Source organism: Poecilia formosa, unplaced genomic scaffold (assembly GCF_000485575.1).
Source record: "Poecilia formosa unplaced genomic scaffold, Poecilia_formosa-5.1.2 Scaffold142, whole genome shotgun sequence".
NCBI lineage: Eukaryota > Metazoa > Chordata > Actinopteri > Cyprinodontiformes > Poeciliidae > Poecilia > Poecilia formosa.
The window spans coordinates 1,167,062-1,190,505 of record NW_006800081.1 but is presented as its reverse complement, the minus strand read 5'-3'; the positions used below and the strand labels follow the sequence as shown (position 1 = coordinate 1,190,505).

Genomic DNA, 23,444 nt, shown 5'->3' with positions numbered 1-23,444 from the left:
TGGGGCATTTCTTTTACCTTTGTACATTTTCTTTTAAGATGCATACTAATTATATTTCCATTTTCATTAGCAGCAATGCATACATGCAGCTCAAAATACATAAATATGTACAATTGTGAATTATACACTCGGAAAGTGTGTTTGGACAGAAGGCAAGCAGTTTTGGTCCTGGGTTGACTATGACTTAAAGTAGAGCAGAAAAAATAGCAGACCTAACTACAGGAAAGTCAAAAACTGATAATTACACTTTTACAAAAAAATCTTGTCTTTGTGCTATGGTTAATTGTTGCCATTTTAAATAATAATAATAATAATAATAATAATAATAATAATAATAATAATAATAATAATAATAATAATAATATAAAAAAATTCTAGATCAAAATCATCTGGCTTTACCTAAATAATCCATTATCACTCCTGCCTCTGCTTATATCAATGAGAAAACTAGTCACTAACTAGTTTTCTGTCAAATTTGACATCTTTTGCCTTTCAAGTCCTATCACATGATGGCAACGCTGAACAGGAATATGGATCCTTTGTTATTATTTGTGTAAGCGGAGAATATTTCTGAAAAGTAATTTGGGGTTCAGAGAAGAACAGGTGAACTTTGAGAGGTGGAAGAATTACTATGATTAATAAATAATCATACATAATAAGCTGCAATACGTGTACCCATTTACACTCTTAATGTTGTGTTTGTGATTCTTTAGAAAAAATATATTTACATGTGATTCATGAGGTTTCATTGATGTCTGTGCAGTGACCTGGACTAATGAGTGATGGATAATTTGGATATTAATTTTGTAACAAGTTGCTAAGGGTTGTTTCGTTCCAAAGTTTGCAAAAACTGTGTCCAGTGGTATTTTTATTTATTTATTTTTTTTTAGTACATATAGCTTTAGAAATTTCCAAATGTTTTTTGAAAAATTTTAAATGGCTCTGGTCAACATTTATTTATTTATTTTTCAAAAAAAAAAAAAAAGGTAATTAGAAAAAGACTGAATAAGGGTAATGTGGTAAGATCATCTTAAGTTACTGACAACTTTTGAAATCAGACACAGTATGAGCTGTTGCACGCACAATGTATAAAGGCACACTTTGTTTGCACAAAGATTTAAACGCGGTGTTACAGCTCATATCTGGCTGCTAAAAGCACATAAGAACAGGGCAAAATGTCAAAACTGAATCAAACCAGGTAAAATCCTGCTTTGCATTCTGTCTGAGCACAACTTCACAGCTATTGTATAAGATATTACTAGTGGTTTTTACCCCCCGACCTGAGTTCAATAACCTCATTTGTTCAAGTTGTCCAATTGGAGCCCATCTCTTCTTCTTTGACTGGTATCTGAGAGGGCAGAGGTGCTTTCCGATTGGGTGTTTTAGACAAATAAAAGTGGAAACAGACACTGATGAATTCTGTTCTGAGGAGCTAAAAATCACATTGACATCATTTACTCAGGGAACATACATGGAACATTTATTGCTGTGTTGTCAGGCTTAACCTTTTGATGCCATGTTCATTGACAACGGTTCGTCTTAAAAAGATGTAATAGGACAATATATCTTTGAAGCTAAAACAGCCCTTGGTTGCTTTGCCTTTTCATCTTCATCCTTATACCACAAGTATCCTCCTCACTGACAAACAGGACGCTTCAGGGAAAGGCAAGTCACTTTACCTGAAGTTATTTACACACACACACACACACACACACACACGCGCACACTCTCACACATGTAATTGCCTTGCCCATCGAAAACAAACTCCTTATGATAAAACATAGTCATCGTTGTGATTTTGCATGATAAATGAGGTCGAAACCTCACATTTTCCCCACATCGCCTCCATGTTTTGTTCAGTCTTGGAAAAAATTAAAACTAAAATTATTATTTAAAACAGTCTACCTCAGGCATCAGAATCCTCTTTTTGAATGAAGCAATACTCTAAGTGGTCGAAACCAAAATAAGTTTTCATTAAAAGAGAGAGAGAGGGAGAGAGAGAGAGAGAGAGAGAGAGAGAGAAAACTTTGCACATTTTTTTTTTAAAATTAAACAATAAAATTAGAAAGGGTTGCTACAATGAGATGGAGCAGATGAGTGCATCGAAGTATCATGTGATAAAAGTAGCATACTGTATTGCAATCCCAGAACCATGCTTAAGGTGCACTAGGGTGCCCGTAACCGATATGTTGTGATGTAACTCTAAAATTAAAGCTTTCGTCGTGATGGTTTATGCTGTCAGAGGTTTTCAGTCACGAGGCTACGTGCAAAGAAAGTTGCAGCCATATTTGTGAGCTAGAATGTGAGTGAGTATGGCTGTTCCCATTTCTGGTCGTCCACAGACTTCAACTCATGGGAAACCCCCGAGACAAAAAAAAAAAAAAAAAAAACTCTCAAAGTCCTTGTGGAGCAAGTATTCCCATAGGAAAATGTGCAGGGGACAATCATTTCGGCGCACACGTTTCTTTGAAATTTTTTGCTTTGTCATTTTACGCACCGCCCTCAGTTAAAAAATTTTTACAAAAATTGGAAGCCACTGGCAGACAAAAAGTCCTAGACAAGTCAAAGACACTGCAGGGATTCAATAAGGACAAACTAATGGCAATACGCAAACGTGCCTATTCTCTTGTCTACAAAAATAGTGGAATAGGAATCACATGGTCATCACCCGACACTGAAATCTTTAGTACACATCTGTATATAGATTTAAAAATCATGGTTAGATGCAATCCCATAATGCAGTCAAGGTTCTTTGCGACAGGGTCCTTTCATTTAGAATCCTTGAAGACGCTGAGAAAGGAGTGCAGTCAAAAAGAGTGCACTCAGAGCTCCATTTCAGTGCACAAAAAGTTGCTTCATGCACACACTTAGGTGCTCTCTGACAGGATTTCGAGTCCTTTCTCCCCGCCTCTCTTTCACACTTATTCCCCCGATGTTTATGAGTGAGAAATGCTGGAGATAGAATGAAAAATAACCAATTTCACGAATCACTTCATGCACAGTTTTACCTCCACTGTCCCTCAATTTATTTCCATTTTCATGACGACCAAGTTGACAGACACACAATGTCGATATACCTACAGTCAGGTTTCAGAGACACTGAGATGCGGTACAGCCAGCAATGAGGATGATTTAATTCATGCCTTGGATACCTGAGGCAGTGCTCGGGAACACAAACACAGACCCGGACCGCACCACACTGAACTTTCCATCATCCTCACATTTACGTCGGATCTAAGCCGAAGGTCTGCCAGGAAAGCCAGATATTACATCTGCCCTCCCTTTCTCAGTTTTACTTTCCACCTTGATGTATTCCATGCCAGTAGGTCCTCTACAAGCCTAAATTTAGCCCTGTCTTTGAGACACAAATGGTTTTAAGCAGAGTCTCTTGAAATGGATTGGATTTCTTATTTTCAACCCCAATAAACTTCAACTCATTAGAGAGAGGAGGAAACTGCTTCAGAGCAATACTAACTCGCTATTGCATCTTAAAGGTTTATCTCCCTAACATCCTCCTCGACTGACTTCCTGTTGTAAACAAGCACTGCTGTTTTTCAGTGTGAGCACAACTTCCCATCGGATCCTGCAGGAATACATCTCCTAAGATAGCAGAGGAGCCACTCCTCTGCCCATGGGCGTTTACTCTATGAGCCAATTCTGCGAACATCAACCACAACCAAGGCCACTCCCCTAGATAGCACATATAGGAATTGTCAAAAATGTATATAAAAAAGCTGAGGGGCAAGATGAGGATTTGGTGTTGAAATACCGAGCATCATGTTTCATCATACCTCTGTCTCACTGATGAAGCAGAGAGAGTGAGAGGAACGGCAATGGGTTTAGTTCCAAGAAATGGAAAGACGAAGAAAAACGAAATGGTAGGTTTCATCTATTTTTTCGACAAGACCCCACTGTTGTTTGGCTTGAGCTCTTCCCTTTCAAGCTGTGCTCTGCATCTTTTATTACTCCAGTTCCCTCTCCTCTCCTGCTGTCACCTAGTACTCCTGTCCAAGGGTTGGCCAAAAAGCCCTGGGGGTCCATTAGCTCCATACCCATAATTTCCCTGCGGCCTTCCCTGCACCGGGAAGAGAGCAGAAGACCCCCCTTGTCAAGGCTACCTGTGCTGTTGCACTTCTTTACTTGTCCTCCAGGGCATAGGATGGTGCTAGGCGGCAGCAAAGATGTCAGTGACACGCTGCTCAGCGCCTCTGATAAATGTTCGCTGTTGCCCGCTTGGCTGGAGCCACAGCCACCGATAGACGAGCCAATGCCTATGCCCAAGTCTTCATCTGATGGGTCAATGGAGTCGTCACGGTTGTAGCCGGGGCTTGTGCTGCCTCGTCCACTGCTCTGGCTCCGTTGGTGTCCCCTGGTGGCCAGAAGGGTTACAGAAGATGGAGGGTTCACCCTAGGCTTTAGGGCCTGAACTGGAGAGGAAATAGTAATTCTGTCTTCTGGCTGTGAGATAGGGCACATGGGTGATAAGGAAGCTGTTGGGATTGGCAATTCCAGGTTCTGCGATGGAGAAACACTGAAGCTCAGTCCTTCTTCCAGGGTTGTCTGGAGGCTGCCTTCAGAGCTGCCAGTGGCAAGGGACGAGTCACTGTGGGATGGGTACTGGAGAAAGGAGGAGCAGAAAAGAAAGAGTGAACGCATCGACTAATACGTTTTCTTTTTGTGAAAAGTGCAACTGCTCACATTAATTTCATTCTCATTCATCACCCTATGTGCTTTTCTTCCACTGTTTTATTTAGTTTTGTAACCTCCCCCTGCTTACTTGTGCACAGAGCATCTTTCGAGGGGCTCCAGGGGAACGGAAAGAGACCCAAGAGGCTGGGGAGGTCAGCCTGAGGCCTCTTGACAAACGCAGGCTCCGACTGCGCGGAGGTACCGGGATGGCTGCTCCTGCAGAGTGGAAAAACTCAGCAGGCAGATGAAAGAGGGTAGAAATGCCACTGGCCCCCTTTTCCTCGTCTCCTTTGCCTCTTTCCTTGCTGCTGATGTTGGAAATCCCACCTTCAGGAGAGAACCGCAGTGATTCATTTCTAGACGTCTTTTTGTGAAGTCTCTCTTTTATCTGCGCAAGTCATCAGCTTCAGCGATGTATTTTAAATTTGATTTTGGTTATTTTAATTTAACAGCCATTCTGGAAGCATGATAATAAGCACAAGGTATGAATATAGAAGAGCAAATTATTCCACCAGTTTTGTTTTTTTCCTGTCTCTAGGAGTTTATTACTGCAGTAAAGCATTCAGTGTTTGTTTTTGGCTTTGACTTTATTTAGTTTAACATTTATATATCTCAGTTCAATCTAAACCTGACGCACTACTTCAACAAAACAATGCCAAGCTTGTCATAATGTTTAGTATTACGTTTTTACCTACCTCTTCTTCTCAACGGGCTCATGAAGTGGTGAGCAAATCAAAACATCACCTCAAACCACACTTTGATTCATTTGATCGATCATGGCAAGATTGAAACACAACTTTCTTCAAAAACAGCCTTGTGGGAATTTACTGACCAGGGGAGCAGAGAGGTGAGCACATCTTTGTGCGGTATGTTTGCATTTCCATCTCTTGCAGTTCAGTCTCAGTCTCTGTGTCCGAGCCGGAAGCCCTGCAGTGCAGGGACGCCCCCTGACCTTGACCTTGTTCCTCAGTCTGACAGCCACCTCCATGGCCGCCTCCTCCACCACCGGCCTCATCAGAGTTATGGGAGCTGCTGCTGCACCTTCCCTAAAGTAGAACAAGAAAGGGCGCAAAAAATCTTCAATAAGAATGAATGTGATTGTCTGTGTTAATGCAGATTAATATGTGAACTCTTTTTTTTGGTCAAAAACGGCCAGTTTTCCATAACGAAATCTTAGATTTATGGAGTAAGAAATTTAACGTGTAAGAACAGGTCACATGTGTAAAATGACAAATAAGAACACTTAAATGTGGTCCATAAAGTCTAATGGGTTTTTCCAAAGGGACAAGTCAAGTTTAAACTATTGTACACGCAATGTGACAATTCCTGGTTGAGAACAAAATTATTAGAAAATGAGAACAGAACAGTCCCTGAGGCTTTGCACGGATATTAAACATGTCCTCTGATTTACATCATTCCACTGGCTTTTCATTTAAGTGCCTCTTTAAACAGTAGGAAATTATTATTAGGAGCTATTATCATGCTAATGTTTTGATATAAGAGAAAAAAAAAAGATCAAGCGGGGGATTTCTGTTTCTAATACACATTGTCTTGGAGAAATGCACATGCACTTTCCTGTATACAACCACAACCATTAATGTATTTTACTGCTCTGATGTGACAGACCAATATAAAGTAGTACAATAATTTTGAAGTAAGAAACAAACAAAACTTTCAAACTTTCAAATCAATTTTTTAAGAAAAAAAAAAAAGTCATTGTTATTTTCTGTCTGCTGAGCATGTTGTGCCATTTGAGGGTCAAAGGAATATTTAGTAAACAGTGGATCACTGGACATGCACACAGTATTGGTGTCAAAAGTTTTATGTCGTGAAAAACCGAATTTTGGAAGTGTGTGTTTTTCCTATCCATTTTTTTTTATTTGCAGTGATGTAATTTATTTTTGCTAGTATAAAGACCTGAACATGGTTTTGTATTTTGTCTGCATGATTACATGAATATCACAGATTAAATAAGAACAGTTAAGGAATTAGAAACTAAGTAGGGGTTTTTACCATATACTTTTTTTTTTTTTTTACTTTTACCTGAGTAATTTTAAAGCATTACTTCAATATATTTTTACTCCAGTAGAAGTAAATAATGCTCATTTAGTAGGATATTTTGGCTACTCCACCCACCTTTGAGCATGCCTATACTATATATCTTATTAAGTTTGCAATAAAACTTTTTTAATTTTTAAATGACAGATTGAACAATATTCCTTGAGAGGCCCAAATTTGGGATGTTGTTTAAAAACCTGATCACACTTTAACCTTCTTCACAGTCAATCCAAGTGCATCTGAATAGCACGTTTAAAAATTTGCTTCACAGCAAAAACACAAGTAATATGCATCTTTCTGGACTTGTAAGTTATTGTAGGTATAATGGCATTAATGTGAACAATATGAGCTTTTGCTTAAATGAGTTTATTCCGTCCTTGTAATAAAAAAAGGCCACCGTCGCTTGTATATTAGCAGTAGCTCGTAGCGGCAGTGAGACTGCAGTTCTGTTTCCGTCCCCTCAGAGAGCAGCATATCGATTTTCATTAATTTACTGTAGATTAACCCTAAACTCAGTATTTCACTGAGGCATAATGGTTATAGAGAAACGCTCTCCATCCTACAGGGGAGTGAGAACATAATTTGACTCCGGAAAGAGATTAATACGCTACCTGCATGACGTGATTTCTAAACTATGCCGTGCTCAGTTTACATTTTCTCATTTATTAACCCCCCCTTCTTCTCCTCTTACTCCAATCATTCTCTTAAAACGCAGGGGCAGAGAATCAAAGTCGTACTTTCTGATTGCGCCTTCATCTGGGTATCCAGAAACAAGAAGCATTACCCTGTTACAAAGAAAATGATAAGGGACAGAGATAGAGGGGCTGGAGGAAAGTGCAGGACAGGTGTGTAATTACCAGAGATGTAAAGGTGAAGCATTACAGATAATTTCTTCACGGTGAGACTAAGTCAAAGAAAGGTAGGCATGAGAACCAGCGAGGAAAAGAGACTAAAGGGAGCATGTGGCAAGGATTTATTCATGAGATGGCCTGAAGTGGTTAGAGACTGTGGGCTCCTCAAAGACAAGATATTTTATCCTGATACACGCAGAGCAAGAGATAAAGAGGCCTTCTGAACACAATATCTATATTAGAAATATAACTATAACTAAACTGAAACCACTGAAACAAAGCAGAGGTATCGTTAACACCCGTCCCAAGGCAATCCAGAAAACTTCTGTTTGCAGCTATTATTTCTAAGGTGAACTATTAAAGGACTTAATCAAATATACAAGGAAATCACTAAAAAACCTTTCAATTAAAAAAGGCTTCGATAGGAGTTCTGTTAAAAGAAGGGAAGCTCATATTTCTTCAATTAATTATTAAAGAGACAATGGAAAAAATCTGAATGAAATTATTACATAAAGGTAAAGCTAAAATCCACAGGTTTTATATTATATATTTTATATTATGTATTAAATCAGGTTTATCTGTACTGCACATACCAGCAACATGTCATTGAAAGTGCTTTACATGATAAAAACATATCACGATGAACAAACAAAATCTAAACAATACATTACAGTGCAATTCTGAGATCCACGCAGCCAGAGAGGACACGAAAAAAACTAAACAAAAAGAAAAACAGATCTTTTTCAGGCATTTGGCAGTTTACATCTGAGGGTAAAGAGTGTGTTTTTGGTATCTTTTTCAGCTCCTTTGAGTTACCGTTTCTCCTGTAATATGGGGTGTTTTCTCGTTCAACCTCAGTTTAAACTCACCTTCCCGTCTTGCATCAGCAGTATGTAGCTGGTGTGTTCGTCCAGGCTCAGGTCGTCAGGGAGAGCAGGAGACGAGGACTTATCCGAGAGTGGCTCCGACTTCAGCGACGCCTGCTCAATCTCTGCCATTCTGATCTGCTGCAAAGAGTTTATTTCACTTACTGATGCCTTTAAAAGCCACAGAAACACGAAACGGTGACCACTTCCATCATCCTGGAAGAACACAATCTCATTAATTCTCACTGTGACCATCTCTAGCATGGAAGACCTTAAATATTTACGTGAGTATCTGCATGAAAAAATACAAAGATCTTGCGGGATTTATTTACGTATTTTTTTGATTACTCGTTAGCTCTAATATACCAGCAAAAGCGTCACAGACAAAAGAGACAAAACCTCCTCCAAGATGCACCAGTTGTTGACAATTCAGAGGCAATAATACTGTGGGATGTGTCTGTAAAGAGAGCATGGTGAGACATTTCAAGCAAGTATTTTGTAATCATCATCTAAACCAATGTGTCTCATTTTCTAAAGTGATATTAGAGATTTTTTTTTTTTTTTTTTAAAACTCCTTGAAACCAGTTTTCTTTAATTCGCAGAACATGCAGATCAGCTCATGTGCGCTTTCTCAGCAATATTTCAAAACACGCCGAAATCGGAGATGCTGTCTGGGCATCCCGGCAGTATTTCTTCGAGATGGCAGAGCAATAAATAGTCAGCGTGAGCGGGGTGGATTAACCGCAGCACTTAAAGCGGGCCAAGTGAAATTCAATGGAGCGAGGCTGGTTAGCCATGTATTAACACGTGCACAAAGAGGCTCATAAAGAGAGATTCACTGCTGATATGAGCCAGTTAATCACCACTGCCACAGATCCCAAAGAGAGCGAGTGAGAGAGAGAGAGAGACGTAATGAAGCAAAGCAAAGACACAAGGCACAAGCACAGCAAAGCGACTCATTAGCTCAGAGAAACACTTCACAGTTGTGCTGTTTTGATTCATGTAGTGGCCCTCGCTTGTGGTACTTTGTGGCAGCACCGTATCTGACTCGTGTCTCATAGGTGGGCAATAAATAGCCTCAACAAAGACCCCTGCAAGCTTCCAGCAGGTGTTTTTATCGACGCGTAAGAGAAACTACGTCTTTCTTCTTGTGCTCTTCGCCGTGCCTTCGGGGCGAACACGGGAGTACAAAAGGCGGAGGAAACATTTCTGCTCCAGAAGTTTGTTCGGGAACTCGATGGGCAACGGCAAACTGTAAGTATTCACTTCAGTGTAAGAAAAGGGAGGATCGTTCAACAGAAAAAGGGGGACCGAAGAGAAATGAAATCTCTCGTGACCAAAGCACACGAGTCACACTGGCACACCGTTTGCTGTATCATGTGACCTCCAACCCCCGCAGGAGCGGCAATCGCAAGGCAATTTCCTACCCAACACACAAAGGTTAACAACAGGCTTTACGGTAAATGCACTGCTGTGATTACAAATGAAGCAATATAGAAGGACGCTGGTCTAAAGGAAGCATAAGGTCAACACATGCAGCTAAATTAATGGTAAAGGTTGAACTGTCACTTTCAGGTTGCCTCGAGGGCTCTTTACAGAGAAACACGATGAATTATTCTCCTCTTACACACATTAAGCCCAGATTTCCAGTAGGGCCTTTTAGACTCTCCAGTCCTGTGAAGGCTTCACCATCTAACAGTAATTTGTAGAAAGATTAGCTGTACAAGCCCAAACTGTCACATATAAAAATGATATCTTTCTACATTTGCCACCTTTTGTTGAGCTACAAGATGTAAGTTCAATGTATTTCTTGTGGATTTAACGTGATACACCAAAACAAAGTCGTGGTTAACTGTCTGCGTTTGCATATAACTCCCCTGGGTTAATGAGTGTTTCTCTACCAGCTCTCCACATCCTTTAACTCTGAGTTTGTTTGTTTTTTTTAATATCTCAAACTCTCTTCAGATGGAGATCCCCTGTGACCATCAGTATCAAATATTCTTCGTTGGATCAAACTCTGGCTTCGACTGGACCACTCAAACAATTCTGTCCGTTTTAATCTCTGCTTTTCTGTTGCAGATACAGCCGGACGTTTAGGATGGCAAACCTCCACCCCAGCCTTAAGTCATTTGTAGCAACTCACAATATTTCTCTTATATTTTTCTCCTGCCCTCTTCCCACCAACTCTGCTCATGACAGATTCTCTCAACCTGAGCTATGGATCTCTATAATTACCATGAACATGTTGGCAGCCTTTCTGACTAGATGATTAGTGAGTGAGTGTTTTTTACTTGTAAGACATTTTTAAAACTATAATTGAATGTTCTTACAGCCTTGATATGTTTAAAGCTTGGGATATAGTTTTTTTTTAAACCAAACCCTGCTTCATACCCCTTCATAACTTTATCCTTGACTTGTTTGTTGTGTTTCTTGGTCTTCATGTTTTTTGTTCACTAGCAAACACATTTCTAAGGCCTTCACAGAACAACTGTGCTTTTACTGAGATTAAATTACACATAAGTGGACTCTATTTACTAGGTAGGTGACTTTTTAAGGTTTTTTTTTTAACACTGCGTTTAATTTTAAGGGAGTCATAGTACAAAGTGTCCAACCTTTCAGATTTTTTATTTATTTATTTATTTTTACATCACATAAAATCCTGATAAAATACTCTGACGTTTGCCATCGAAATGTGAAAACACAAAAGGGGGGTATGGATACTTTGCCAGGCACTTAGCGCTCAAAATAAACCGAAGCGGAACCACTCTGGACCCGACGTGGCAAATCAGAGACCGAGCGCGGATAGCAAAAGGAGTGGAAGTGCACAGAGAGGAGAGGAAACATGTAAACGAGAGAAAGAGAAGATTGATGGTCTGACAGCAGCTGCAGACAGGCAGAAAGCGAAGCTGACAGGTGAGGAGGTGTAGATCCCAGTTACTTCCTCCTCTGAGCTGACCCGCTGCACTTTGTCACTGTGATGGACAACACTCGCACAGGACAGTATGTTTCTAAGTGCTTGTTGAATGCAAGACTTTCCTGTTAACAAGACACCTTGGAATAAAAACTCAAGGAGACTGTGGGTGGCCGTGTGCGTGCGTGTGTGTGTGTGGGGGTGTGTGTGTGTGTGTGTGTGTGTGCTCTCATGCAAGCATACAGTCATGAAGGATGGGTGCATTTGTGAGCTCATGCAGAGTGGCCTCAGTAATCCATTAAACAGCCATGCAACATGGTTTTATCAGTGTATTTTCATATGGCATGCAAATGCATCTCCCTGAGTATGAGCCTGATTTGGAGTGTACCGCATATAGATGTTTATTATATGGGTTTTCTAGGAATAATCAAGAATAAATCCAGAATTAATTGGATGGTCTACCTACACACCAGTCCATTACAGTCTGAAATCCATCAGCTGGCAAAATCGTCCATATTTGTACGGATAAGTATTTACGAAGGCTGATATTTAGGTATACAATTTCTGTTCTGACTCGTCATTAGGGCTCAAATGTAATACAAACACGTTAAAATTAATCATTGCATACATTTTTTGTCCTAGCTACGCATAAAAAAATATGTGCAGAAATTTTTCATACCCAGTAGATTTATATTAGGTTTTCCATATTTTACGTCAGTGAAATGCAAGTGAAATCGCAATCATTTTTCAGTCTTTTGGTGGCAAAAGAATGAAATGACATTTATTAACTTCAAATACTGCTTTCCCCAACAACACACAACGTGATAAAGCAAAAACAAGTAAGGCATTTTTTATTTATTTTTTTTCTCAAGGAGGTACAAAAGCAATTGCGTATTGAAGTACTAGAAGACACTGACGGACATTGAATGTAGTTGTTAGCCCTGAAAGCTACAGCAGCACTGAAGAAACAAGACAAACTTTTTGCATTGCCTCATTGTAGATATAAGTCTTTGGGGGGGGGGAGAGAGATTGTAGTCAGAATAAAAATACCCAATATTTCATTTTTTAAATTATTTTAAGTCCAATAAGAAAAAAAAAAATATTCCTCTTTAAGGTTTAAGAGCAAAGTAAATTATAATCTTAACACATCTTAATTTTAAATGAAAATTAGAACATTTAGTGCTTTAGTTTGAGGCCTAAATATTTGAGTTTTTTTATGCACAGTTATTCATTTATTACACAGTTATTCTATTGAGGAAAATGTATGGTGGCACTGCATGAAGACACAATCCCCTTGGTTACTCTTAAGTTAAAACACTTTGCAGTTTTGTAGCAATATAGGCTGTTTTTGTCTTTCTTACAAAGAGCCACAATATGTTTCTAAAGTCACTGACCCGTTTTATTGTCGTCCAGTCAGGTTTGCAGGGGTTCCTGGATGTTTTTTTTTCCATTAAACATGTTCTTTTGTCATTAGTTTACAGGTAAACTGTGCTTGAACCAGTAACATTGTCTATTTTAATCTACATCTCAACAGCAGGTCTGATTTACATTCAGTGAAAAAGTAGTGCAGTTCGAGAAGCTCAGATGTAGTTGGGGAAGTATTGCTCTCGTTCATTAAGCCTATGGATTTCTTGCTAAAGCTCATTTTATTGCAAGTAATTCCACTAAGAGGAGGCTAATCTAGCTAATATTGTTGCTTTGTTTTCTTTTTCTTCTTTTACCAAGATGTCTGTACATGAGGTGTGAGGAGATGAAAATGGCCATAATTAACAAAAAATGGTTAATGAATATTTAATTGCTCAGAAAAGTTTTAGATCTTTTTTGCTTCTGTTCAGCTTTTTTAAAAACTTAAACCTTCCATATTCTCATACACAGCCCTGCCCAGGGTTGTGCATGTGCGTATATGTGTGTGTGAGTGTGTGTGTGTTGCCGAATAGTGTTTTACGTGTGTTCAGCGTGGTACCTCTTGCGGGTGGCCCTTGCAGTCTTTGCAGACAGGCGGAGAGGAGTAATGGTGGAAGACGGAGCCGGAGAGGTTGTCGATCATCAGCATCTCCCCATCTATTGTATCCTTGATTAGGAGAGATACGCTGTCCAACCACTGGCTCTCCTGGAACACATACACGCACACACGCAAACAAACACGCGCACGCACGCACGCACACGGACAGAAACGCACACGGGACGGAGGCCAGCAGACCAGGATGCACGCAGGCGCAAACATGTGCACATGCGGACATGCGAGGACAAAAAAACACGCAGGGAAATGCATACACCATTGAAAGGATTATTAAAGAGCCCGTGCGCACACGCAAGGCAGGCTTTCGCCCCTTTTTTTAAATTTTTTTTTTATTAATCTACGTTCACAAACTGCAATTAGTCATTCATATACAGTGCCTTGCAAAATTATTCACACCCCTGATATTAATTATCACATTTTTACATCTTGTTTTTTGGGGACATTGTGTCGTCGACCAACACAAAACAGTTCATTACTGTAAAGCTGAGGAAATAGTTACACTACTTTTATTTTGCCTATATAGTAAGTAAAAATCTGAAAGGTTTTCAGTTCTTTCACGTTTATTTGGTTTGGTACAAAATATTTCATGACACAGTTTAGGTGACTGATGGACGGTCTCAAGATTTTGGCAGCCTTTACCAGGTTTAACTCTGCTGAAAAAAAAAAAAAGCATGCCCACAGCATGATGCTGCCACCTCCTTATTTCACCATGGTGATGGTGTGTTATGTGCTATGCTAGTTTTCAATCTCTGAGGCCTTTGCCACACAGCCAAATTGTGATTCAGTTATGCACAGCTGGGCTTGATTTAATTATCGGGCAAAAACTAAAGAGAATTAGTTACAGGCATTTATCTTTCTTAGGAGTTATAAGAATAAAATTCACTCAGCAAATAATAATAAAAAAAAACATTTCTAAGCTTAAATAATTTTGAAAGCTACGCACACTTTTCCTGCCACATCACAGCAATGTTTTATTTCAGGTTGGTCTGTCACATAAAATATGAAAATCTATTGAAGTTTAACGTTTTCATGTGAGAAAAAAAAAAGATAAATAAATGGAGGTTTGAATATTTTTGCAAAGCACTGTTCTCGTTCACCTCTACAGCGGTAAACGTTGTACTGTAAGGATACACAAACGATTCATAGACAAAAAATTATGAGGCAATTTGTTTTGTTGCTCGAAAGCATTGTCAGTGATTATGTAGCAATCATTCTCTCCTCTTTATAAATCTTTACTGTTTCAAAAAAAAAGAAAAAGAAAGAGAAAGAAAGACAAGATCTCGAGTAATAAAGCTCCAAATGCTCATTAGTCGAGCCACATCTAATTTTACTATCAAATCCTTGGGCGCTCAGTGTGAAGCAATTACGTTTGATATATCACCTCAATTAGGCTGTTCAATACCTTGTTGAAACAGTTTTAGATTTAGGTATTTGCTTTTTGCTCTGGGTATATTATAAGCTTTAAAGTAATTGAGCTTGAATCACTCAGGAATTTTTTTTTTTTATTTTTTTATTGTCATCAATGATCCCCGCTTGCTTGAATCTCGTCTGCTAGATTTATTTCTGGAGACGCGTGCTACCGTAGCGGCGAATTGAAACTGCTTTGAGAACGAATATTCAAAACATGAATTCACTTCAGTTGAATGCATTGTGCCCGTAGCCAAAAAAAAAACACTGTATTACATCAGAAGATATTTCCCAAAAGACACTGTGGAAATAAGGTCACTCCTCTTCAATTCCCGAATAAGCCCATTTTTATTATAAAATTCTGCAATGGTGCTTATGGGACTATACTTAGATCTGTTATGCAAACACACACCATCTCATATGACTCACACGGCTTTATTACGTTTAGCCATGACTTATGTTTTCAAAAAAAAGAAAAAAAGAAAAATGTGGGGGTTAAGATTTCAAAAGATTTCAAAAGCCGACCTACTGTACTGTGAGCTGCACATTACAGGAGTGTTGTTGGTTTATGAAATAAAGCTGAAGAGCCACAAAGTGACTCTGCTGAAGCTAGCTTGATACATGCAAGTGTGGAAAAAAACAAAACAAAACAAAAAAAAAAAAACACAAACTCTGTAATTCACAGGGAGGCTTTGAATATTTTGTTGAATGTGTAGGTGGCACTTAATATGAAAAAATAATGTTTGATTGACTGCCGTTGTCTGTGTGCTGGCCCCCATTAATAACTGTATTAGTGGACAACAATGGGCTTGTCTGGAGGGACTGGAAGTTGAGAGTAAGAGAGGAGAGAGCTGAAATTAATTACTGCCTCTATCTGACTGTCACTGGCTCAGCCATTATCTCTCTCCTCTCTTGTTCCTGGACTGTAACAGTGTGTGTGTGCGTGTGTGTCAGCTTCCTGCAGTGTAACCTTTGTAGCTTGTGCAGTTCTTTAGCAATGTTTCTGCATAAAGCTAGACACAATGAAAAGTCCTAAAAGAGTCCATCGGCGGTGGATGAAATTAGTGTCTTCCGTTCGTAAAGGGCTCCTTGCCCTGACATGCAAAACTCTGAGCACCACACAGTTAAAAAAGGGACCTTCATCCGGCCTAAAGTTAAGGAGGAAACATTTAAAGAAAAATTATTATTGAAATCTTCCCTATCTTAAAATGACAGAAGAGAAAGCAAAACCATGCAAAGATGCAACGTCTCAAATCTTGATACCCCAACAGATTTGAGGTTTAAGACCCTAATTAGTCAAGCTGATGACGTATTTAAGCAATTTCGAAAAATCACAGAAGATTAAATGTTTACGGCTGGAAGGACATGCACATATTCCAAGGGAACTAATTACGACATTTTTTTTTTTTTTGGAGGTAAAACAGTAACTGTTTATGGACAATAAAGCTGGTTAAGTAAAACTGCATGAAAGCAGCAGCAGCGGCGGCAATGCACAAACTGCAGAGTCAATCTGGCTTTGCTGCATCCTCACCAAAAAAAAAAAAAAAACCCTTGCAGAATGAGTCTAGTCTATTTATGAAACAACTCTGGGGCAAACAAAGCAGTCAAGGGATGCTCATTGTGTACAACGGTCATTTCATTTCACAGAAGGCAGAGTCGATCCTCTCAACTGTTAGGCAGCGAAAGAAAGAAGGTAGCGAGTGAGCTCACATCAACCAACACAGTGGAAAAGAAACCAAAGATCGCTTCTTAATGAATAAGAAAAAAATGTAAATATTCCTGGTCAGGTCAAAATGTTTGCACTTTTTCCTATTTGTCTTATTTATCTTTCACAAACCAAAGGTCTTCGTTTGAAAATCCACGCTGCATGTCGATGTAGAAACACGACTTTAAATTTGATTCTTCCCTCAAGAATTGCAGATATGTTATCAGCTTTGAGAAATTCCCCAGTTTGCTCAGGAACCAGAGTTTGCTGAGTAAATGTGCTCTCTTGCTGAACACTTCATCTGCCAAATTTGTCCGGAAAGCCAGAACAATTGTGATCCTATAAAAATAAACCAGTGCACAATTCCTGCAGTATGATTAAAATAATTTAATAAGGAATTATTTTCCTTAACATGTAGAGCCCTTGAGTAGAAAAAAAGTGGTCAGAAGATCAACAATCTGTCAGTAAATGTATGAAAGAAAAAAAAAAAAAAGATTTATTAAAAACTGTTTTCCCCAAAGAAAAATTGGAAACGGAAGGGATTCCTCCAACTTGCAAATCATTAATTCGAGTAATGTGATTTTCAGTGCACAAACAAGCAGCAGGAAGTCACAGATCCCAAAGACAGCTCTGCATAGAGAGCAGTCATTCTTGAAATGCTGATGAACAACACCGGCTAAAAATTACTTTTGGGAACACTGGGACTCTCAACAGAGCAGAACTGCATTCAAGACTTTATTTTTGCATTAGACAGATATTCTAAGTTAACGTTATAAGTTTTGTTCTTGTCAGATTGGCAACATTTGAGACGGAGGAAATCAGTTTATCTGTCATAATTTGTAAGTGTTTTGGACCTGCATCTGTGTTTCTAACTCTGACAATTTCTTTATTATTTACATAGATCTGCTCTGAGTCCATTCCTCTGAGTGTTTACTCCTAGCATACACACAATTTTTGAACAACTTTTGATCAACTTTTCTGGATAGACGAGTTTTTTAACTCTTAAACTATTAAGCAAATGAGTATTTTTTTTACTGCACTCGAGCACCTAAAGTAACATTCACGGTAGCACACAGCAAAAAAACCCAAGGAATCGGGCTGTGTATAAAATACGCTGGTCTGCTTGATCCCTTACTGCATCACTCTGGAGAAAGAGAAAACAGAGCAAGGAGGATGGATATAGAAAAAGCGGGGGTGGATCCTGCCACTGCATTAACTTCCTTTGTCAGCCAGCACCGAACTAAAAATGGCTCTACGCAGCCAAGATTAGCTCTACAAAGGTGAAACTCCTCTCGGCAGAGGGTGAGTCATCTTCATGTTTGTGGATATCTCAGGTGATCATTGGATATTTCATAATAGGAGCGTGAGTCTCTGCGGACTGTCTCCTTCTTACACACTGGTCTAGGAAGTGAGATTATAATTAACCCACAAACAGGAACCTGCAAGAACCCAAAATGTGAAAAAGAAAAATGTAATTGGGAAAAAAAAAAAAAACAGAGGAAAAAAAAAATACTCCACTCTGTAACAAAGGCTGCTCTAACTGCTAACGCAAAAAAAAAAAAAAAAAGTGACTTAAGTTATATGTGACATAACTCTGTCTTTCATGTTTTCCGTGAAAACATGAAAGACAGATGATCTGATCCAAATAGTAAACTCATCGCTCTCTTCAGGTGTTTTCCCCCAGGCTTTGAAAACAGCTGTTATCAAACCACTGATAAAAAAGAACAATCTGGACAAATCACTACTGCAGAATTACAGGCCGATCTCCAACCTCCCATTCATCAACAAAATTATCGAAAAAGCAGTTTTCAAACAATTAAATAGCTTCCTAACAATAATGAATCTCTTTGACTCCTTCCAGTCTGGTTTTCGTGCTCACCACAGCACGGAGACGGCTCTTGTAAAAGTGTTCAATGACATCCATATAAATACAGACTGTGGGAGAACCACAGTGCTGGTTCTGTTGGACCTCAGTGCAGCTTTCGACACTGTTGACCACAACATTTTACTGAATCGACTGGAGAGTTGGGTCGGACTCTCCGGTCCAGTGCTCCACTGGTTTGAATCTTACATAAAGAACAGGGATTTCTTTATTTCAATTGGAAACTTCTCATCAGAGAGGTCAAAGGTCACATGTGGGGTGCCCCAAGGTTCAATCCTAGGACCCCTTCTTTTCAATATTTATATGCTCCCACTGGCTCAGGTTACAACAGGAAATAAGATCAGCTAACATAACTATGCAGACGATACGCAGCTCTACATCACGATGTCACCAGGTGACTCTGAACCCATCCAATCATTGAATAGATGCTTAGAACAGATCAATGTGTGGATGTGCCAAAACTTTCTCCAGCTGAACAGAAACAAAACTGAAGTTATTATCTTTGGACCTAAAGAGGAGCGAACTAGAGTCAATGCATAGCTTCAATTATTACAACTGGAAACCAGCAATCAGCCCGAAACCTGGGAGTAGTGATGGACTCTGATCTGAACCTTCAGAGCCACATAAAGACAGTCACAAAGTCGGTCTTCTATCACCTGAAGAATATCTCCAGGATTAGAGGACTTATGTCTCAGCAGGATCTAGAGAAACTCATCCATGCGTTTATCTTTAGCCGCATTGATTATTGCGACAGCGTCTTCACAGGTCTGACTAATAAATCAATCAAACAGCTGCAGTTGATCCAGAAGCTGCTGCTCGCATTCTCACTAAAACCAGGAAGATAGAGCACATAACACCAGTTTTAAAGTCCCTACACTGGCTCCCTGTAGCTCAAAGAATAGACTTTAAAATACTGTTGTTAGTTTATAAATCACTGAACGGTTTAGCACCACAATACATTTAAGATCTGTTATTGCTGTACCAACCGTCTTTGGTTCTGGTCTGCTCTGCATCCCCAGAACCAGAACCAAACGAGGAGAAGCAGCATTCAGTTTCTATGCACCACAGATTTGGAACAAACTTCCAGAAAACTGTAAAACAGCTGAAACACTGAGTGCCTTTAAATCTCAACTTAAAACCCACCTGTTTAGAGTTGCTTATGGCTAAATTAGGTTTAGAGTGTGGGTTTTGAGGTCTTCGATGTTTTTAATGTTTTTATCTTTACTTTTTATCCATTTATTAATTTCTTTTTATTTCTCTTTCTCACTGTTTACGTTTTAATGATGTAAAGCCCCCCGGAAAACGTCCCAGTTAAACGACGTTTAACTAAAGTCCTCAAAGGGGTGCGGGTTTTAATGTTTTTATCTTTTTTAATCTTTTTTTTTTTCAAAATCTCTCTCTTTCTCACTGTTTATTCAATGTCACGTGCTGTTTTTATTTTAATTATGTAAAGCACTTTGAAATGCTATACAAATAAAATTTGATTGACTGATTCCAGTGTCACTGTTTTACTGAGGGATGTTTTTTCTTTTCTTTTTTTGCTGCTGCTTCATATTTTCACAAATATGTTAATTCAGCTGCTCCTGTGGAACAACGCCAACACAAAGCAATGTTTTCTTATTTAATCTCTTCACTTGTTTCCCTTCTGACAATGACTTTGACATATCCATCTGGAAATGCGAATCCCAACACACTAAGCTTGAGGCGATACAGTAGCAAATGTATCGCAGGAAACTGCATCTAATTTTAGATCATAACATATGCATAATCTTTTACTTTGCATATTTGACAAATTAAGTCGGTTTATACCATTTCATATTGCGTATGGTGTGTTGTAGCACAATACACAATGTTTATTGGAATACCTGTGCATGTGTGTAGAAACCTCTAAAAGAAAGGCATGTTTTACTGCAGCAGCAGAATTTCCTACTGAAAATGTTTGCAAAAACATCTTTCCTGGGGAAAAACAACAAACTTTAATGTTATTTTTTTTAATCAAACAATTCATGCTCATTGGCATCCCAAACGATAACCTAATAATATACTTTTGTGAGACTAGAGCTTGATTTGCATTGAGCTGAATCAATTTCCAAACATCAGGGAGCTGGTAAACCTCAATTTTAGTCACTTTAATGCAACAAATGTGAAAAAAAATATTCAAGGGTTAAGGTTACTTTTGCAAGGCGCTGTATGTCTTAAATAATTACCATTTGTCTTTAGCAATGTCTGTGAAACAAAAAATCTTTGAAGAGTAAGAATTTAGGCTTACTAAGCCATCTATTGACTTTTCTTCTACTGGCTATTCCGTATCCTTCTGCTCTTCTGTTGTAGGTTTTCTTTCATAAACGAAGCAGATTGTACTATGTATAATGTTTAGATGGGTAGGGCAAAAAATCGCTTCAGAAAAAATACTGATACTGATATTGTGGTTTCTGTTGACAGATCTTGAGTGTAACAGGGGATTCACAAAGAATTACTACTTCTGAAGCTAAACTAGACGTGTTTTAGATTATAATCTGTTTCCTTCTTTTGACTGGCAGAAGTTTTCTATTTTAAAAGAATTTCGTAATTCAACTTTAACAGAAGAGCAACTCTAAGTAGCTTCGGGAAGATTTTTGATTAAATTTGCGTACGTTTCTTTCCCAACCTGGATCAGTGTGATCTTACTGTTTAAGCTTTGAAGCGTTACTGCAGACATCCTCGTCCACCAAGCGCAAGCATTCAAAATGAGTCATTTACGTTTCCACTCAGTTAAAATGTACCCAGACACACGCATACAGAAATACTCACTTGTGCTGGCGAATACGACTGAGGAGAGTCACAGGAATTGTAAGGTCCCTGGTTTGTTACAGGATGTCGCAACCTCCTTCCTCCTTCCCCCGTCTCGCCTCTGGCACCTCCACCCCTCTCCCTTCTGCCTGGCGCAGCTCCAAGCCCCGATCCAACAGTCAAAAGTCCTTTGTCAACCCCCAGACCCCCGCAACTGGGGGCGCCCATGCAACAGAGGGTGCCCTGGGCCAGCTCAAGCTCAATTTCTGCATCCATCTCCGCCTCCTCTTGGGCCTCCTTGTTGGAGTCGTCCAGGTGCTTCATCAGCACGGCCACCACCACATTGATGAGCACAAACTGGGCGGTGAGCACAAAGGAGACAAAATACATGGGCGAGATAAACTGAAGGCTCGGATTGCAGCCATAGTCCACACCGGAGTCATGGCTTGGTGGGCACTCCCGCAATGTGTCCTGGTGAGGCGTGAGATGAGGAAAGAAAGAAAGAAGGGAAGAAAGAAAGAAAGAAAGAAAGAAAGAAAGAAAGAAAGAAAGAAAGAAAGAAACAAAGAAAGAAACAAAGAAAGAAAGAAAGAAAGAGAAAGAAAGGAAGAAAGGAAGAAAGAAAAAGTCAGGGATTGTCAAAATCAAATAAGATTTCTGCTTTAAGACTCCTGAAAAATACAAAAATATACATTTTAAGTCTATAAAATGCTTTTAAAATAAGTGCTAATTCATCAAAAGCGTATTGGAACTCTAAAAATATTGAAGAACTATAACTGTAAACGATTCCTTTTTCCTGCCACTCTTTCAGTAGTTTAATATATTCTGTCAAATGATGCTTCCACCTGAGCTTTGGATCTGTGCAGCTCCTCCACAGTCGCCACAAGCCTTTTTGGCTGCTTCTATGAATAATGCTGCTCGAATAAACACACTCAGATTAAGCTGTGGAGTTCACACTACAGCAATGAAATAATTCATTTCGATGCTTCTTGCAGCTTTTTGCAGCAATGTCAATAGAAATTAACGTTACAATATTAAAGCACCAATTAACTGATTTTGTTTAATTTTTATTTCATTATCCAGTCTGTGGATTGTCTTCCACTCTAGTTGACACGAGTGCTGTGGACTTTCATCACAGCAAAGCTGAAGTGACAAGAGTTTTCTGCAGGAGGAATGCATATCTCAGCCAGGCTGTGACCACACATAACAATTTCAGCCCTCTGAGCTGAAGCTGGTCTTTTGTGTCTAATTTGGCTTGACATTTACACACTGTGCTCCTTCACAAAACATCTCCAATTTCAGACTACACCCCCCTCTCCATCTTATTTCTATGCACATTTCAGACATTTGCTAAACTAAAGCAGGCATTTTCTAACCCACAAACATCGTCTCTCTCTCTCTCTCTCTCTCTCCCTGTCCGTTCCTCTCATTGCGATGCCATCATGTTTTTCATTTCTGTTTTCATTTTGCCTCTGGTTAGGAGAAAGAATAATAAGTGGGACTTTTAACCCCTCTCCACTTGTGGCACAGTTCACTGTAGTTCCCAGCCCCAAATATTTCATTTTCTCTCGTGATTGCGTCACTAATTCCATCTCAGTTTCTCAGCTTCCCACTAATTCATAGCAGATCTTCTGTTAATGCGTAGATAGATTTATTTATTTTTTATGTCTCAAAAACTAGAATTCACTCTCAAAACCGCCATCTGCAGTCCACCTGCATTTTTTTTATGTGCAATACAATCTGTGCTGCATAAATCTAATCTGAGGAAACTTGCTCCAGTATGATTAGTTTTCCCTTCACAGTGTAGGTATGTTGAAGAGGTGCTGATGGATGTGGAGTCATTGTAAAATTGTGTTTTTGCAAAGAGAGAGATCTAATCCTCATAGTAAGCTATTCCATTTTTATCATCAGTAGATTTCTAAACTCAGCAACACGTTGTGGCTGTGAGACGTAGAGTGTTTCCAGTTTCTTTTTTTTTTTAACCTTTTATATACATTTCTGAAAACCTGCCTGAAATTAAGCTGCGTCTGTGTGCTCTGCAGTGCTTTGTAAAAGGATGCAAGTCTCTTAAGCTTTGTCAACATTTGACAGATTAGAAAATGATTTTAGCAGCATGCGCCATCGAGATATTTACAGCTTTCGATATTGAGCAAAGATGGATTCATGAGTGACAGAATAAAGGAGGATAAATAAAAACTTGTTCCACATTTTTATTTCTCAAGGCATTTTGAAAATCAAAAAATAATTTTCCACTCCCTTCACAATTTTACATCTACTCTGTAGACG

General features: G+C 39.1%; 1 protein-coding gene across 6 annotated transcripts in view; it reads right to left on the bottom strand.

Annotated features, from left to right (window-relative positions):
* Nucleotides 1-982: 982 nt before the first annotated feature.
* Nucleotides 983-23,444, bottom strand: part of LOC103145453 (voltage-dependent T-type calcium channel subunit alpha-1I) — a 164,058-nt gene continuing 141,596 nt past the window's right edge. For 2 of the 6 annotated variants that reach the window (XM_016676848.1, XM_016676849.1), the window contains 6 exons: nucleotides 21,180-21,629; nucleotides 13,339-13,485; nucleotides 8,468-8,605; nucleotides 5,522-5,735; nucleotides 4,778-5,016; nucleotides 983-4,617 (listed from right to left, as the gene is read on the bottom strand). In XM_016676848.1, the coding sequence (XP_016532334.1) occupies nucleotides 3,886-4,617; nucleotides 4,778-5,016; nucleotides 5,522-5,735; nucleotides 8,468-8,605; nucleotides 13,339-13,485; nucleotides 21,180-21,629 (1,920 nt within the window). In that variant the 3' untranslated portion in view covers nucleotides 983-3,885. The remainder of the gene's footprint in view (nucleotides 4,618-4,777; nucleotides 5,017-5,521; nucleotides 5,736-8,467; nucleotides 8,606-13,338; nucleotides 13,486-21,179; nucleotides 21,630-23,444) is intronic. The other 4 variants (XM_016676850.1, XM_007562899.2, XM_016676851.1 and 1 more) reach the window with 4 other exon arrangements.